Source organism: Nyctereutes procyonoides, unplaced genomic scaffold (genome assembly GCF_905146905.1).
Source record: "Nyctereutes procyonoides isolate TBG_1078 unplaced genomic scaffold, NYPRO_anot_genome, whole genome shotgun sequence".
Taxonomy (NCBI): Eukaryota; Metazoa; Chordata; class Mammalia; order Carnivora; family Canidae; genus Nyctereutes; species Nyctereutes procyonoides.
In genome coordinates this window covers 34575803-34594169 of record NW_026575160.1, presented here as the reverse complement: position 1 = coordinate 34594169, position 18367 = coordinate 34575803, and the positions used below count along the sequence as shown (strand labels likewise).

The following is an 18367-nucleotide window of genomic DNA, read 5'->3' as shown; positions in this document are numbered from 1 at the left end:
GGAAGCAGGCGCTTCCCAGCCTCCCAGCTAGGACATGACTCAAGCTACTGGGTCCGGCTAGATGAGTGGATTTGCATGGTCCTGGTCGGACAGGACCCCAGGCTGCCAGGAGAAGACATTCTAGGTGGGAAGCTAGGGACTTAACTGGAGGCAACTGTAAAGATTCTAGATGAGGAATAAAAAATACAGAAGGAATATGCACAAAAATAAAACAACTACCACACAGGATAAATATGAAAATAAAATCTCGGGCAGCCCGGGTGGCTCAGTGGTTTAGCGCCTCCTTTAGCTCAGGGCGTGATCCTGGAGACCCAGGATTGAGTCCCACGTCAGGCTCTTTGCATGGAGCCTGCTTTCCCTCTGCCTGGGTCTCTGCCTCTCTCTCTCTCTCTCTTTCTCTGTCTTCCATGAATAAATAAATAGAATCTTTAAAAAAATTAAAAAATAAAAAATAAAATTTCAACATGCAAGAAGACAATTAAGACTGAAAATGGAAGCACAGAGATGAAAGCACTCCAAATAGAATGAAAACAAAGGGGAATCAAGGCAAGTTTGAGAAAAATATAAGATGGGGGCCTGAGACACAGATTGCAGAACTTGTTGAAAAGCTGTAATAATTAAAAGAGTTTAATAATTTTGCGAAATGTGATTTTTCAAAAGGTGTTGATGACTGAGGGACAAAATAAAGAGCCCAGAAACCTATCTGCCTGCATTTGTAGAAATTTGGCACAGGAAATATAGAGCAATAGGAAGTGGTGGGGGAAAGATGGACCATCTAATTTAAAAAGCCAGGCATTTTGGCTACCCATTTATGAAAAATAAGGTGTCTGTTTCCTATACAAATAAATCAAGGCCCCACACTTGAAACTTTATAAACTTTAGACAAAAAACATGGGAGTGTATAATATAGGAAAAATTTCTCATACAAGGTAGTAAAAACATAGCAAAGAATTTGACAATAACTGCACTACAACCAAAAATAGAATAAAGCAAATTGCAGAGAGAAGCCAGAGATCAAGAAAAATATTTGCAAATATTTAAGTTATGAAGAAATGATAAGAATTCTAAAAATAACTACAAATTCATGAAAAAGAGAAGCAAACAAGCAACAGAAAAATGGTAAGAGGCTATAAATAAGGTAATTTGTATGAGAGAAACAATTATGTTTCAATAACCATGAAAAAATACTTTAAGGTATTCAAGCAAATACAAATTAAATTAAGAGGAACTTTCCATATCATTAGATTGTCAAATAAATAAATTAGCCCAATATACCCAAAGTTGGCGAGGTGGAATTTTCTCCCATTATTGCTACTGATACAAACTGATAAACCATCTTGGATACCAAATGGGCAAATATGCCTACAGTTGGACTCCTCTTCCACTCAGAAATTTCACCACTACTTTTATACTCTAGCTTAGAAAATCTCTTTCCTTTATCCACACGAAGATACGTACGAAGATGTTCATAGCCTTATGATAATGAACAATTGGGAGAAAAGCCCTAAATAGCCTTCAGTAGGAAAATGGACAAATGAATTGTAATATGTTCATAAAAAGAAATGCCATGTCCATTTAAAAGGAATGACTACGTCTATGTGCATCACTATGAATGCATTTGAAATACATGAGTAAAATGATAGAGTGAAAAATAATATATTTCTTCTTTCACAAGTGGAAGAACAAGCCGAAAAATAACATATACAGTAAACCTTATTTAGTCTTAAAATCGTGCGTCGTTTGTCAGTGTGTTCATGTCTACATGTAGGAAAACCACAAAAACATGGATGGAAAGGATACGACCCGCACCGTAGATGGCGGCTGACTTTGGGGTTGACAGAGGAGAAAGAAATGAAGAAGTGGCTCACATGTCTTGAACTATATGAGGAATGTTTTATTTTCCTAAAAAGTTTCAAGCAAATGTGGCCAAATTTGCCACGTTTTAAAGATATGAAGCATAGAGTGTGTTATATTATTTTTCATATGTTCTTGGTATTTCATTAAAAAACTCTTAAAAGATATATTGCTAGAAGGGTTCTAATACTTTGTTCTATTGTCAGGGAAGAGGAATTTCCTATCCATATGGATAATCAGTCTACACATCCCGGCTTCATCCCTCGGGTGGAGGTGGCCCCGCCGGAGCCAGGGAGGCATGTTGTACTCACCAAGGTGGGAAACCATGGCTAAGTGCCACTGCCTCATCCTATGTAACGGAATTTCCAACATCTGCATTCGGCACTACTACCTCTGTCCATGTAATTTTTGGAAGTGGTAGGGAGTGTATACATTTTTGAGCAGAAAATTTTGTCCTTTTATTTTATTTTGAGGTATTTTTACTTAGGGAAGCCCTCTCAGCTCCCTCCACCCCTTGTTTCATGTGTGCAGTATTTTGAAAATTAATCATGATTTTATTTCTTTTTTTAAAGATTTTATTTATTTACTCATGAGAGAACCAGAGAGAGGCAGAGACACAGGCAGAGGGAGACGCAGGCTCCCTGTGGGGATCCCAATGTGGAACTCGATCCCGGGACCCCGGGTAACGCCCTGATCCCAAGGCAGATGCCCAACCACTGAGCCACCCGGGTGTCCTAGAATGAATCATGATTTAAAAAATATTTTTTGTAAGATGGGTCTTAGAATTTTGAACCTTCCTTTTCTTTCTGTATTTTCCATCACAATAAACAAAAAAGAAGTAGACATTAACGTGTTGCTCTACTTTAGCTCAAGAACTCATATACTAAAGCTCTTTGCTATTTCTAGAACAAAACTTTACTCAAATTGTTACTTGTTATGCTTGCAGAGTTCATTTTAATAAAGACATCAGTACTTCCCCATACCCGAGAGGAATTGGAAGGGGGGGAACAGGTGACCCACAGTCTGACTTGACAACTGGCCTTCTTTTCCCATTGCTTTACCATCGTTCACGGTAGTGGCTGCGGTCGCCGCGGTGGACAGCGGCGATGATTTTAGGAGTAAGGCGCTTGCTGAGAAGGTGAAGAGAGGGAAGAGAAAAAAATGAAAGGGATCCACAGGAGACAAAGATGCTATAGCTACAGATAATGGGTCAGTCTCCGGATTTCCACTGACGGAATGAAGGAATTTTATCCAGGACACAATTCTAGTGGTAGCACAGACAACTGACAATTTTTCTCCTTCATCAGAAGAATGTGTTCGCTAAAAATTATTCACCCTGATATTAGGGGCTTTTTTTTTTTTGGATATATATGAATAACAGAAAACAATGGAATGTTTTCCTCTATCTTTTGTTACTTCTTCTTAACAAGGATATTTGTAGATCTTGTTTATTTTTATTTATTTTTTTTAGATTTTGGTTTTAAAAAAGGATTCTATGTATTTTAATATTAGATTCTTAAAAGCATCGTATCTGGATTAGCCTTCTGTTGTTAAAGGCCTGAAGAGTGTTGGTGGGAAAGAGTACTTTCCCGCCCACGTCTCCCAGCCTGACCAAGAAGGATCACAGGACAGAAAGCTGGAAGGAGGTATTCCTGGGATGGTGGGCCCATCAGTAGGATGACTGTCGCTTATCAAAGAGGGACACTTTAGGAATGAAAAGGTTGCTAATCAGAAAGACACCAATACAACAGGGGTAAACAAGCACTATCCCCCCAAATTGAGGCAGATTGCCCTCCTACCCACTCAGACCCGATTCCTTCTCTTCTATGCTTTGATTTTTCATTAAGTTATGAAAAATGGGGCATTTCCCACAGATTCTGGGAAGGCATCTCTTTAAGGACAATGCAGGTGTGGTGTCTTAGCCAGCTACAATTATAATCCCCTGGGACTTATATGCAAAAATAAAATGTGGGGATGCCTGGGTGGCTCAACAGGTGAGCGTCTGCCTTCAGCCCAGGCTGTGATCCTGGAGACCTGGGATCGAGTCCCACGTCAGGCTCCCTACATGGAGCCTGCTTCTCCCTCTGCCTGGGTCTCTGCCTCTCTCTCTCTCTCTCTCTGGGTCTCTCATGAATAAATATATAAGATCTTTTAAAATATATATATATATATAATCTGCATGAGTGTTTGGAGGAAGCTCCGTAGACAAGATATAAATTTGAACCTTAACTCTGAAGGATGGGCAACTTTTCAAAATAAGTTCTGAGTGTAGGGATTGAACTTAGGCAAGACATGGCCTGGAAGCAAGTGTCTGGTTTCTGAGTTGGACCCAGAGTTAGAGATAAAGGGGAGGGTCTGGGGAGGAGGTAACCCGGTGCTTCTCAAACTCCAACCTGTGCAGGGGTCACCTGGGAAGCCTGCTCCCAATTCAGTCTGGGGAGGGCCTGATGTCTGCCTGTGTGAGCTGTGGGTCCAGGGGCCACATGGGGGGGGGCGCAGAGAAGTGCAAACGGACAGCCCGCGTGCTGATTCTGGAACGGTAGGGCAAGATCTACTCGCAAGGCAGGGTATCTGGGCAGCATTTTTACTACAAGAGATTTTATTCAAATGCCCACAACGGCCAAGCAGGGAAGCCAGAAAAGTGACGGGGAGCGTGCACAACTGAAAAGCACAAGCCTGTCTCTGAAGGGGGGGCTCCCTTTGAGTGCAAAGAACTGTTGACGTAGAATATGGTCCTAGCATTACCAAATTCCTCAGTTTTTCAAGGAAAGCCAGAAATTCCGATTTTATTTTTAATATGAAATGTGTTGGTTCATAAATCATAATTCTAAGGAAACACACTCACACACATTCCATCGTGAGTCAAATACGTCGTATTTTCCTGTTGGGCTTGGTCATCAGCTTGCAACTGCTTCATCTAAATTGTGGAGCAGGGTCCAAGAGTCCAGAGTGCGGTTACAGGCAGGTCGAGCCGTGACTAAGGGCCCCTGGGGACTTCCCCGCAGGATCCTGGCTCACCATTACCTACTCAAGTTCAGGAGGAGGCTGCGTGATAAGGAGCGGGGGTCAGAGCCCAGACACCGAGAAGGATGTAAATCAACTCTAGGAATAGAGACGTGATGCCAGGAGGTCGTGGGCTAGGTCTTCGTACAGTCAGAGTGGACAGGGCCTCAAATGCGAGATGAGGATTTCAGATCATTTCCAATAAATGACTGAAAATCCCTGACTTGATTTCACATCAGGGCAGGGCCAGGTGAAATAGGAACGTTGTTAGGGAAACTAATAATTCAGTACTTGGAATTTTGCTTTTGATCATGCTTTAAAGTGGCCACGCGTGAGCGGCCGGTGACGTCCGCTGAGGAGGCCCGTGTTGGGATGAGGCCGGGCTGGTGGCAGCTGGCGCCGGGTTTCCTATTTACTTTTCTGTTCGCGCTCAGCTGGAGCTGGTGCTCCCAGCGTCGTCAGGTGGCCGGTCCCTTAAACTCCAAGTGGATCCTTGGAAGACGGGGTGGCTGTGGGGCGGCCTGGGAAGAAGGGGGTGCAGGTTGGGAGGCGGGTCAGAGAGGGAGAACGATGAGGATGGGGAGGCGGGCTGGTGCCGGGGTCCACTCATCTTGGAGACCCAGGTTCTCATCAGCAGGACGGGAAGCACGGTCGGGAGGAGGCACTTCGGGGCATCCCTGCATGTCCGCCAGGAGGACCACAGGCCCGGGCATGCACAGCTAGGCTGGTGGGGGGCGCGGGGGGCTGTTGGGGGGCCCAGGCTATCGGGGTCCCGGCTCAGGCCATGACCTCGGCGTTGTGGATGGAGCCCCGCCTCGGCCTCCGGGCTCAACTCAGAATCTGCTGGAGGGTCTCTGCTTCCCCCTCTGCACCTCCCCACTGCTCACCTCTTTCTGTCTTTAAAATAAGTAGATTAAATATATTTTTAAAAATTAATTAATGACCTAATTGAGCTCGTATTCACAAATTCTCTCCAGGGCAAATTAGGAAGTTTCAGTCAAGGCCCGGCTTTGTTCCATTGCTTTATTGTCAAGGTTACGGGACTTTCCATAAAACTGTCAGCCTGCGAACCCCTTTCTGCTTCCTCCTTTCAAAAGATACAGTGAGGACGTAGCATGGTCGCAGCTTCCGAAGGGTTTCTGAGGCCTCTGCCCGGAGGTGCAGGGCTGCTGGGTGAGCAAACACCCTACGAGGGGGCGTCTGAGGGGAGCAGAGCTAGAAATTTTGCTGCCCTGGGAAAACCACAAATAAAACCCCTCATTAAACTCAGAGCAGTTTTTGTACATTTTTCACAGGCAGCTCAGAATTTGCAGAGATTAAGCCCCGTGAGAGCAAAACAAAGCCACAGAATAGACGTGACTTGTTGATCACTTAGGACGGGCCAGGGGCTCTCACTTCAGAATCATTTCTATAAGCCACGTAGAAGAATACATTTCAAGCGTTTGTATTGACACATAATCGATACCCGACAGTGCGTTAGTTTCAGGTATAATGAAGCCTAACGATGGCACGTTTGTCTGCGTCATGAAACGACCACGGCGGGAAGCCCTGGTGCCACCTGCAGCCATACAGAATCAGCATGTTTTTTCTCATGATAGGAACCTACGAGATTTACGTTCCTAGCATCTCGCAAATTCGAAATGCGTCATTATCGACGCGGTCACTGTACTGTACATGCAACGTGGCTTCGTTATTTTACAAGTGGAACTTGGCACGTTCTGACCCCCTCCCGCGCCTTTGGCCCCCCTGCCCAGCGCGCTCCCCTCTAGCAGCCTCCAGGCCGTCCTCTTTGTCCATGAGCTTGGCTTGGCTTGATTTCCTTTGTTTCCGTGTTTATTCGCTCCCACACATAAGTAAGTCGTGTGGCACTTGTGTTTCTCTGTGTGACTTACGTCGCTGACCATAGACCTTGAGGGCCACTCGTGGTGCCCAGCTGGGCGAGCTTAGCACTCTGTAGGGCTGAGGGGATTCCACTGCGTGTGCATGTGTTTATACGTAGGGAGAAAACCCGCACGGCATCCGTGTGTACGTGACACGCATCCCATCTCCGTCTACACGTGCTCACACGACTCTGAACTGTGGGGGACGCCCCGCATCGGGTGCAGCCAGGCCCCGGCAGGGCCGCCAGGGCCTAGGAGCGCTGTCCTCCCGGAGCCCAGGGGCCTGTCCCACGCTGGCGTGCCCGGGAGGTGCAGGCAGGATGGGAGTGGGGCAGGCCCACTAGCGTTAGCAAGGCAAAGGAGGGGCGCCAAGTGGCACCTGCACCCCCAGACCCCGCCCTAGCAGGCACTGCCCCTCGGGGTGACACGTAAGGCTAGCGAACAGCGCCCCTGCCCGGGTGCTCTAGGCACCTTCTAACTGCTGTTGGGGCTCAGTGTTGGGGGCACGAGTGGGGCAGGAGCAGAGGGGACTCTCCACGCCCATGGCCCCCGGTTCCCCAGAACCTCAGCCTCATGGGTTTTCAAAGCCAGACCTTCGGGGAGCTGGTCTCCCTGGTGCAGATCCCGGAGTCAGGCGCCTGGGGTGGGGCGCAAACCCCCCACTGCTCAGGAAGAAACCCCAGACCTGGAGGTTCCTCCCAATGCTGAGTCACCGCAGGCACATGGGGGATCTGGTAGGACCGCATCTGTCTGTCCGTCCCTCTGGATGCGGCTCCTGCATCCTTTGTGACGAAGGAAGCCGTTCAGCTGCTTCTTAGGGGATTTCTTAGTTTCTTGGGCGATTTGCAGAGACTTCCAGGAGAAATGATCTCCCGTGTAGTTGTGGGTGTGTCGTGACTGCGGGAGGGGGCGAGGCCGCACCCCCACCCTGAATCCGGATCTCAACCCTCTCCCATCATTGCCCTAAAACAGAAACGCACAATTTGATCCCTTCACAGACACTGTTAAGAATCTTCTTTCTGTTGGGCCTCCTGTGCCTGCCCAGGGGCTCAGCCCCCAGGGCGCTGCGCGGGAGGCCCTCACCCTGGGGGCCCCTCAGGGTCTGATCCCCTCACCCGGGCACCCAGCCGGGCGCCGGCCTCCCTCCTCGGAGACCACGCGCAGCAAAGTTCTCTCTGGGTCCACGTCTCCCTGGTGATGGGAGGACAGGGAGGCCCACGTGCGGCGGGCCATGGGCCTAGGAGGTGCAGTTGGCAGCGTGTGCGACCGGCCCCGGGGGAGGCAGCCCGTGACTGGGTGCAGGCCTGGAGCTGGGGTGCATGTGGGGGGCAGGCTCAGGGGTGCACAGGCTCTAGGCCGGGGGTGCATGTCGGGGGCAGGCTCAGGGGCGCACGCTCCGGGGGGAGCCAGGAGCTGTGCGCGGTCCCCCCCCACGGGGAGGTGAAGGAGCCCGGCGGATGAGGACCTGGTTGGCGTCGCCTTCCTCGCGGGCTCCAGGGTTTGGCTCCTGCAGTTACCCGCCTTCTGGGCTCGGTTTTGGGGGGGGCTGGGGGGCCGGGGGTTTGGGGGGGTGCTGGGGGGTGGCTAGGAGTGCTTGCGGGGGGCGGGGCGCCGGTCCGGGTGCGGGTGCGGGTCCAGGTGCGGGTGCGGGTCCGGGTGCGGGTGCGGGTGCGGGTCCGGGTGCGGGTGCGGGTCCGGGTGCGGGTCCGGGTGCGGGTCCGGGTGCGGGTGCGGGTGCGGGTCCGGGTGTGGGTCCGGGTGCGGGTGCGGGTCCGGGTGTGGGTCCGGGTGCGGGTGCGGGTGCGGGTCTGGGTGCTGGTGCGGGTGCGGGTCCGGGTGCGGGTCCGGGTCCGGGTGCGGGTGCGGGTGCGGGTCCGGGTGCGGGTGCGGGTCCGGGTGCGGGTCCGGGTCCGGGTGCGGGTGCGGGTGCGGGTCCGGGTGCGGGTGCGGGTCCGGGTGTGGGTCCGGGTGCGGGTGCGGGTGCGGGTTCGGGTGTGGGTCCGGGTGCGGGTGCGGGTGCGGGTGCGGGTCTGGGTGCTGGTGCGGGTGTGGGTCCGGGTGCGGGTCCGGGTGCGGGTGCGGGTCCGGGTGCGAGTGCGGGTCCGGGTGCAGGTTTGGGTCCGGGTGCGCGCGCGGGTCCGGGTGTGGGTCCGGGTGCGGGTGCGGGTGCGGGTGCGGGTCCGGGAGCGGGTGCGGGTCCGGGTGCGGGTGCGGGTGCGGGTCCGGGTGCGGGTGCGGGTCCGGGTGCGGGTGCGGGTCTGGGTCCGGGTGCGGGTGCGGGTGCGGGTCCGGGTGCGGGTGCGGGTCCGGATGCGGGTGCGGGTCTGGGTGCGGGTGCGGGTCCGGGTGCGGGTGCGGGTGCGGGTCCGGGAGCGGGTGCGGGTCCGGGTGCGGGTGCGCCGCGCCGCCTCACCGCCTCTCGCCCGCTCCGCCCGCAGGAGGCCGAATGCGCCTACACCCTGGCCGTGGTGGCCGCGCTCTGGCTCACGGAGGCCCTGCCGCTGCCTGTCACCGCCCTGCTGCCCGGACTCCTGTTTCCGCTCTTCGGGATCACGGCCTCCAAGGAGGTGGGTCCTCCCCGGGGGGAGCGCAAGGGACCCGGCGCCCCTCGGCCGCTTCCGGACCCCGACACCCAGCCCGGAGCCCCCGCACCCCCGCCCAGCACCAGCAGCGCAGGCGCCCCCGGCCGCACACCCCCCGGGCTGCGCCCCCCAGGGCGGGAGGGCTGCGTGGGAGGGCAGCCTGCAGCTGCCTGCACCTGCCTGCACCTGCCTGCACCTGCCTGCAGCTGCCTGCACCTGCACCCACCTCCACCTGTCTGCATCCACCTGCACCCACCTGCACCTGCCTGCACCCATCTCCATCTGCCTCCACCTTCCTGCCTGTACCCGCCTCTATCTGCCTCCATCCGCCTGCACCCACCCACCTCCACCTACCTGCCACCTGCCTACACCTGCCTGCACCTGTCTGCACCTGCCTCCACGTTCCTGCCTGCACCTGTCTGCACCTGCCTCCACCTTCCTGCATGCACCCTCCCCTACCTGCCTCCACCTGCACCCACCTCCACCCACCTGAACCCACACACCTCCACCTGTCTGTCATCTGCCTCCACCTGCCTCCATCTACCTGCCACCCCCCTCCACCTGCCTGCCATCTGTCTGCCACTGCCTCCACCCACCTCCATCTACCTGCCACCTGTCTGCCACCTGCCTTCACCAGCCTCCTCCTGCCTCCACCCACCTCCACCCACCTGCCACCTGCCTCCACTTGCCTCCACCCACCTCCACCTACCTGCCACCTGCCTGCACCCACCTGTACCCACCTCCCAACGACAGGACCAAGCCTTTCACGTCCTGCATAAGCTGCTGCTTTTCAGCAGTTTGGCTTCACACCATGTAAAAAAGCAATGTTTGTGTTTAATGAGGACAAGGCCACTGTGTTCTCTTGTCCACGCTCCTGCCACCTCCAGAGACAAAGCCCAATGAACTTTGCCGTGTGACCCATCTGCTCTGCTGCAAGGACTTTAGTCCCGCCAGGTGGTGCAACCCCCGACGCAGGCTGAGGCTCCGGTGACCTCGGGGCTCCCGTCACAGGCCTGGCCACCCGGCTCGAGGAGCCGCCCCAGGGTGCCCTCATCCAGCACCCAACGCCCAACGCCCAGCACCCAACGCCCAGCGCCCAGCACCCAGCGCCCAGGTCCTTGGGGCACCAGGCCCGCAGTCCGGCGCCTGTGGACTCAGGTCTTAGGCTACAGCCCAATGCCATGGGGCGCCTGTCTGGCCACAGGGTGCAGACTTTTCTTTTTACCAACCCGTGATGCAGGACAAGAATCTTTCTGGGTTTTCCCTTGTTTTCATGTGTCCTTCATCTCTTTTTGCTTTTGCTTTCATCTTTTTGCTTTTGCTTTCATCTCTCTGCATCTCAGATCCGCCTGTTCCTTTGTCCTCACTGCCGTTCCCCTTCCCTCCTGACCTCCACGCTGGCCTGCACGGCCCGCTCGCGGGGGGCAGGGTCTCCAGGATTGGGGCCCGCCACCCCACAGCGCCTGGGCCTGGCCCCGGAACCCCGGGAGTGCCTGCGGGCTCTCGGTGAAGGGCCTGGCGAGCTCTCGGGGACGACGTGTCCCTATGGGGCCCGCCCCGCGGCCTGGGGGGTTCGCCCCGAGGACCCTCAGGTTCAGCAGGGACGTGCTTGGCTCTTCGGGCTTCAGAACTGACTAGGGCGACTATTTAGAGAGAGGCTGAGATAGAGACCGGCTCCCCGGAGTCGGGGCGTTTCCGTGCCCACAGGTTAGAGGAGGACAGAGCCGGGGAGCCGGGCGGCGCAACAGCTGCCAGAGGGACCCTGGCCCTGGCCCCGGGGGCTGCGGAGGCCGAGCCCGCACCCCGACGTCAGCCTCGGCCCGCTGGCCAGCCGCCGGACCTTGGCTGCTGGGCGGGGACTTCCCTCCAGGATTCCTGACAGATGAGGTCACTCAGGAAATAAAGGCTTCCTGTGTGTGGGCCTACAACAGCCCACACGAAAATGCATATTATTTTTCAAAACTTTTAATATTTAAGTCATTCACCTGTATTTATTTTTTTTTAAGATTTTATTTATTTATTCACGAGAGACACAGAGACGCAGAGACACAGAGACGCAGAGACACAGGCAGAGGGAGAAGCAGCCGCCCTGCAGGGGGCCTGATGCGGGACTCGATCCCGGGACCCTGGGGTCACGCCCTGAGCCCAAGGCAGACGCTCAACTGCCGAGCCCCCCGGGGGCCCAAGTCACTTATCTTTATTGAGCTCAAGTGTGAAACTCAGTCACTTTGACGCTCAGCGTTCCTCTAAACATCCCAGGTCACACACACGCACGCACACAGCCAACAAGAACAACAAAAACCCCCTCGCCTTCCACAGGACAGTGTTGCTTGGATGGGGATAGCTGTCATTTCCTTCTGCCGCCTCCCCACCTCGTCTGTATGGTCCTATGGTCCGCACCCCTCAGCTCCCTTCCTCAACCCCCACCCCCGCAGCATCACCAGCATCTTCACTCCCCTTCCTGGAACCGCCTCTGGTTTGTCAGTGACGCTTACAGATTAACTAGTTAATAAGTGTAACGGGGGTCACGTGGGGAGCGCTCGGTGCACACGAGTCAGCACTATTATTTACACACTGGCAGCAGTGAATAGGTCACTCTAGACACATTTGGACTGTTGCAAAGCTAAGTGAGTCTATCTCCCCTCCGCTATTTCAGCCTAAATTCATTTTAAACTTTGTGTGATTTTTTTTTAAGCTTAATGGGAATTTACAGCAAATCAAAGTCCTTAGGTCTTTTAGTGTAGACGACTTCTCTTCAGCGTTGTGATCCTCTTTCCAGACAGTACGACTGATCTTTTACTGGGAAATATCTGACCAAAGGTACAGGGAAAGGTCTAGAGAGTTAGAAGATCTGAGCCTAAAACCTGATATTCAGGACGCCCCGGGGGGCTCAGTCGCTTGAGCGTCTGCCTTCGGCTCAGGTCGTGATCTCAGGCCCCTGGGATCGAGTCCTGCGTCAGGCTCCCTACTTGGCCGGGAGCCTGCTCCTCCCTCTCCCTCTGCTGCTTCCCCTGCTTATGTTCTCTCTCTGTGTCAAATAAAGATATAATAATAAAAAAACCCACCCAATATTCACCACTAATTACTTATATGACCCTGATCTGTGCCTCGGCAACGCTTCTTTTTTTTCACCTACGAATAGGGAATGACAGTGCCACACAATCCAGGGGAGGTTGTGAGAGTCAAGCCAATAGTAGATGTGTAATGCTAATGCATACGACGCATCAAGTATTCTTATGAATTTTAATACCCACAGTCAAAGGTGTTGGACTCTCATGCCAGCCCACGGAAGCGTACTGAATCTCAGCTCCTTGAGAGCCATTGACAATCGTGAGTCTTTGGTATCCTCCCCTAAGCCCAGAGCCCTCCACAGCCTCCTCTTTGGCCACCATAGTTTTAATCGCACTTTCTGTATTTATTAAGACAATGCTAAATGTCTATATCTTACCGAGCACCTTGTACCAAAGAATATCAACAAGTATTGAATTTTCTCGTGTCTGTTGAATAAAATCTGAAATGCTAAATATTTAGTGTGCCCGGTTAGATATTCCAAAACAGACATCATTATTAGTGTCATTGAGCATATGTTTATACATGAATTTTACACCCATAAAAGTGGAGGTATATGTGCATATGCATATGCAGATGTCATGTCACATATTTCCTCAGTCGTTTGATAAATACGCGCTAGGCTCTTGGGAATACATTAATGAGTAAATACAGACAAGAGTCCTCGTCTTCCTAGGAGAGAAGAGACAATATACCTTAATGTATAGGTGAATTACAGTGAGTTAGGAGGTAATTGGTGTCATGAGAAAATGCAACAGGACAATGGAGATCAGGAGAGTTTCAGTCTTAAATAGGATGATCGGAGTAGACCTCGATAAGGTGTCAGTACTTGAACAAAGACTTGAACATGAGGGAGTTCATCGTGTGGCCATCGGGGGAACACCCATTGCTGAGGGCAAACACCCACCACGAAGATGTCGAGGCAGGTACGTGTCTGTGGTGTGAGGAGAGCAGGCGAGGACAGGAGGGAGGTGTTGATCTCCAGGGAGATCATTAGCAGAGGGACTCGACTTCCGAGGGCCAAGGTAGGCCACCGCAAAGGTGTGACTCTCAATGAAATGAGACCGTCTAGTGAGTTTTAAGTAGAAGAGTGACATTATCAGTTTGACTTTTATTTAAAAGGATAATTTGGACTGCTGTGTTGAGAAATAAGGCAGAAAGAAGGAAACGGGTAGCAGGTTATTGCAATAATCCATTTGAGAGGCCGTGGTAATTCAGACCAGGAATAGTAATGGGGATATTGAATCTATTGTTAATGTATTTTTAAGATTAAAACCAACAAAATTTCCTGTATGATTCGATACGGCATATGACAGGGAAGATAAAAAGGATTCGAGGATGCTTCAAAACTCTTCGACTTGGCAGCTGGAAAAATGGAGTTGCTATCAGTTGAAATGGGGAAACTATGAGCAGAGCAGGCTTCTTGCAAAAGAGAGGCTGACACCGGGAGTACAAAGCTTGACACTAAGTTTGAAATAACTAATGTCTAAGTGAAGGTGTTGGTGAGGCAGTTAAATACAAATGAGTCCAGAGTTTATGTAATAGACCTGAGCTGGAAATACAGATTTGAGAATTGTCAAGCAAATAGACGGTATGGAAAGCCCTAAAATTTGATGAGGTGATTTAGAGAGTGAGTGAAGATTTAAAACAAAACAAAACAAAATCAAAGAGGACGGGGATCCCTGGGTGGCTCGGCGGTTTAGCGCCTGCCTTTGGCCCAGGGCGCGATCCTGGGGTCCCGGGATCGAGTCCCACATCGGGTTCCTGGTGCATGAAGCCTGCTTCTCCATCTGCCTGGATCTCTGCCTCTCTCTCTCTCTCTATATATATATCATAAATGAATAAATAAATAAATCTTTAAAAAAATCAAAGAGGACAAAGAACAAGCTCTGGAAAACTAAAATATTAAGAGATTGATGAGAAGAGAAAGTAGTAGCAAAGAAGAATGAGAAGGATAGGTTATTGAGGTAGAAGGAAGGCCAGGAGAGTGTGGAATCCTGGAATCCAAGTGAAGAAATGTTTTAAGGACGAGGCAATGATCAAATGTGTCAAATCTGCTAATAGGTCAATTAATGTGAAAACTGGGACTTGACCGTTGGAATTAGTAACAAAGCATAAATAAATATTTTTTAAAACAGCAAAATATATGATATAATAGAATTATTTCTAATCATATGCATTATTACTAAGAGCTTTTCTAAAAAATCTCATTTAATTCACAAACCTGATGTGCAGTATTATTAAACTTTTATGGGCAAGCATATTGACTTGTAGAAAGCGTGTGAACTGGTACATTTTATAGCCAAGAGAGAACCCAGGTGCTGTGATTGCAAAACTGCATTTTTTTTTATGAAATCCCATTTTGAGACAGAAATAGGACTATCTTGATCTTAAAAATAGATTTCAAATTTCATTAGGAATTTTATTTGACATGCCTACTTTGCCTCAAAAATATCAGTGACCTTTTCAAACCAGTAGCATTTTCTCTTATTACCTCCTATGTCTGTAGGCTATAAAGAAACACATATGCTTGTGACTAATGTGCTACAAATACACTAACCTGATGAAACCCAAAGTATGGGTAATACAATGAAAAGCAAAGAATGTGAAAATTCCTCCTTAAACTGCAATTGATTTCACTTAGACAATTGGGCTAGAGGCCATTTTTTGTTTACATAGTCTATGAAGAGATTGGCACACTATGAATCTGAGGGCCAAATCCAGCCCGCTACCCAACTTTTAAAATAAAATTTTATTGGAAACACACAAAGCCATAGTCATCCATTTACATATTTTCTTTGGCTGCTTTTTTTGCTACAAAGACAAGTTGAGTAGTTGCAATAGAAACAATAAGGCTCACAAAGTCTAAAACATTTATTATCTGACCTTTTACAGACCAAGTCAGCCAACTGTTAGCATAATCTAAAGAGATCACAATAAGAATGTCTCATGGTCCTGGCCTTCCTTCTGTGTTTAAGTACTTACTAATTATGGCTTGCTGCTCCTTTGTGTTTTTGAAGTCATTCTGCATTTATTTTTTTCATTGAATTCTCAGACTGTGAGAATAGGGTGAGTGGGTCTTATTTTCATGAGCAAAACTGTAAAAGAGATGAGAAGAGAAAAATTCAAATGTCTATTCATCTTTTAAGAGTCAACTTGAGTATTGGGTCCTCTAAGAAGACTTTGCCAATTCCCCTAGATAAAGGTGGTCGCTTACTCTTTGAGCCTCAACTCTACCTTGAAGAAACATGTCCCATCCACCTATGATGCCTTACTGCAGTCTGTTAACTTGTTTTTCTTGCCTAATAACCTCTAAGCTTGAGTCTAGGGACTTAGTAATTCAATATCTCCTGGGTGCCAGTATGTGTCGGGCATGGGCCAAGTCCACAAATTCAATGATTAGGAAGATACATCTCTGCCTTCAAAATATGTCTAGTCTAATAAAGGGGATAATTAAGTAAATAAATGATCACTGTATAGATTAAGATGTGCTCTGACAAAAGGAAGTAGCATCCAACCAAGTTGAGGACAGTCAGGGAAGGAATCTTAGAACTGACGCCTGAGTTCATCCATGAAGGAAGATGTTGGATCACCAAAGAGAAGACAGTCATTCCAGGTTAAATGACAGGCAAGTGTTAGAGCATCTCTGTGACCAGAGAATGTCACACGTAGGAAAAGTTGGCCGAGCACTAACAGACTAAGCTGGAAAAGTGAGATGGGACTAGGTGATGAAGAATCTTAGGAGACATGTTGGGGGGCAGCCCAGGTGGCTCAGCGGTTTAGTGCAACCTTCAGCCCAGGGCGTGATCCTGGAGACCCAGGATCAAGTCCGGTGTCGGGCTCCCTGCATGGAGCCTGCTTCTCCCTCTGCCTGTGTCTCTGCCTCTCTCTGTGTGTCTCTCATGAATAAATAAATAAAATCTTTAAAAAAAAAAAAAAAGAAGAAGACATGTTGGGTGGGAAGTTTGTATAAAGTCTTAAAAGATGTGGAGTCCAGTGAAGGCGTACAAGGAGCACGGTGATGTGATTAGATTTACACTTAAGAAAAAAAAAAAAAAAAGGGATCCCTGGGTGGCGCAGTGGTTTGGCGCCTGCCTTTGGCCCGGGGCACGATCCTGGAGACCCGGGATCGAATCCCACGTCGGGCTCCCGGTGCATGGAGCCTGCTTCTCCCTCTGCCTATGTCTCTGCCTCTCTCTCTCTCTCTGTAACTATCATAAACAAATAAAAAATTAAAAAAAAAAGATTTACACTTAAGAAAACTAGCTGTGACAATGGTAAGGGGCAGATTAGGAAGACACAGATCCAATAATAACCGTGCGAGAAGCAGGAAGGAGCTCCATCAAGGTAGTAACGTTTGAATAGAGCAAAGTGGACAATGCTTTCTTGGGCAATACTGTTTTCCTACCGATATAAATAATTAAAATATCAGAAAGGGAGACATAACATGAAAGACTCCTGACTCTGGGAAACGAACTAGGGGTGGTGGAAGGGGAGGTGGGTGGGGAGTGGGGGTGACCGGGTGGCGGGCACTGAGGTGGGCACTTGACGGGATGAGCACTGGGTGTTATTCTGTATGTTGACAAATTGAACACCCATAAAAAATAAATTTATTAAAAAATAATAAATAAATAAATAATCATGGGTTTAATTATAATTTCAGGTGGCATCTGCTTATTTCAAAGACTTTCACCTACTGCTAATTGGAGTCATCTGTCTAGCAACATCAATAGAAAAATGGAACTTGCACAAAAGGATTGCTCTGAGGATGGTGATGACAGTGGGTGTGAACCCAGCATGGTAAGTACTCCACGTACTGTTCCAGGTGAGCTTTCCAAACAGAGCAAATAGCTAAATAGGTAATGCACATCCAGGCAGTCATTCATATCTCCGTGTAATTCATGCCTTTTTTCCTCTGCAAATATGAGCGGGATGTAAAGTGCCCTGGTGTTGTAGGAGGAAACAATAGCAGCAAGAGCTTCCAGGTCTAATTACACGGAGGCTGGCCTAAGTGCACAGGACCCCTGCACCTTCCACACGCAGTGAGCAGCCTTGAACCCCAACAGACGGGACGGAGAGACTTCAGAGTAGATTTCAGGCCTATCTCGTTTATTTGGCCGATTTCACATTCAAGGCTTGTTCAAGAGCATCCCTGATCACAGGGAGGACGTTCAGAACCAAAGACAAAGACGTGACTGGCAAAATACAGATGTGTGCAGGAAAATTCCAGGGTGAACATTCTTCTTTTTAAGTGAACTGCTGAGAAACCAAACAACCAACTTAAGAAATTTCATCTACAGAGTGTGAAATCGCTCAGTTGACTGATTTTCCCCGCTGAAATAAATACTTTTTTCCCTTTACATTGTCTATTTTAGTTTTAATTCTAGCTCTTGTTAAGAGCATGGATGTGAGCTAAAAAAAAAAATTTTTCCAGTGTCATAAACACTTGCATCATAGCGTTAAGCTCTGAAGCCTTAGGTGGTTCTTCCCTTCTCATTTTTCTTGGAAAATAAGAAAATTGTATTGAATCATGTTGCATAATTCCTCCTAGAATATATCCTCATCTGTATTTATCATTTATGAATCAAACAGTTTTGTTAAATACAAAAAATAACTTAGATGAGCCAATTTTTAAAAAAAATATTCGTTACTTTAATTTCTATGACATATATGTATTAATAGAATTTCACTCTTGAGATGAAATGGTGTTTCCTGCCCCTTGGGGTGCCATAGAGATGTGTATCTTTTCCTTGACCACCTGTTCAGTGACCCCAAGGGACGGGGTAGTGAGCTGCACAGCGGAGCAGAGTCCTCCCCGTTGTGCCACTACGTGGCTTTGAAGGCATTCTCCCCACGGAGGCTTATCTGCGCGCCATCTTTTCTTACAGGAAGATTTCACGTCTTGCCAATGCCTTAAATTAAAAGTATTTCTAGTTTAGTTTTTATCGAGAACCATTTCTTGTTTAAACAGATATCTAA

At 49.5% G+C, this 18367-nt stretch overlaps 1 protein-coding gene across 1 annotated transcript in view; it reads left to right on the top strand.

Moving 5' to 3' along the window:
* Positions 1-18367, top strand: part of SLC13A1 (solute carrier family 13 member 1) — a 97592-nt gene that overhangs the window by 10024 nt on the left and 69201 nt on the right. The window contains exons 2-3 of the mRNA XM_055314864.1: positions 9176-9304; positions 17052-17188. Of these exons, the coding sequence (XP_055170839.1) occupies positions 9176-9304; positions 17052-17188 (266 nt within the window). The remainder of the gene's footprint in view (positions 1-9175; positions 9305-17051; positions 17189-18367) is intronic.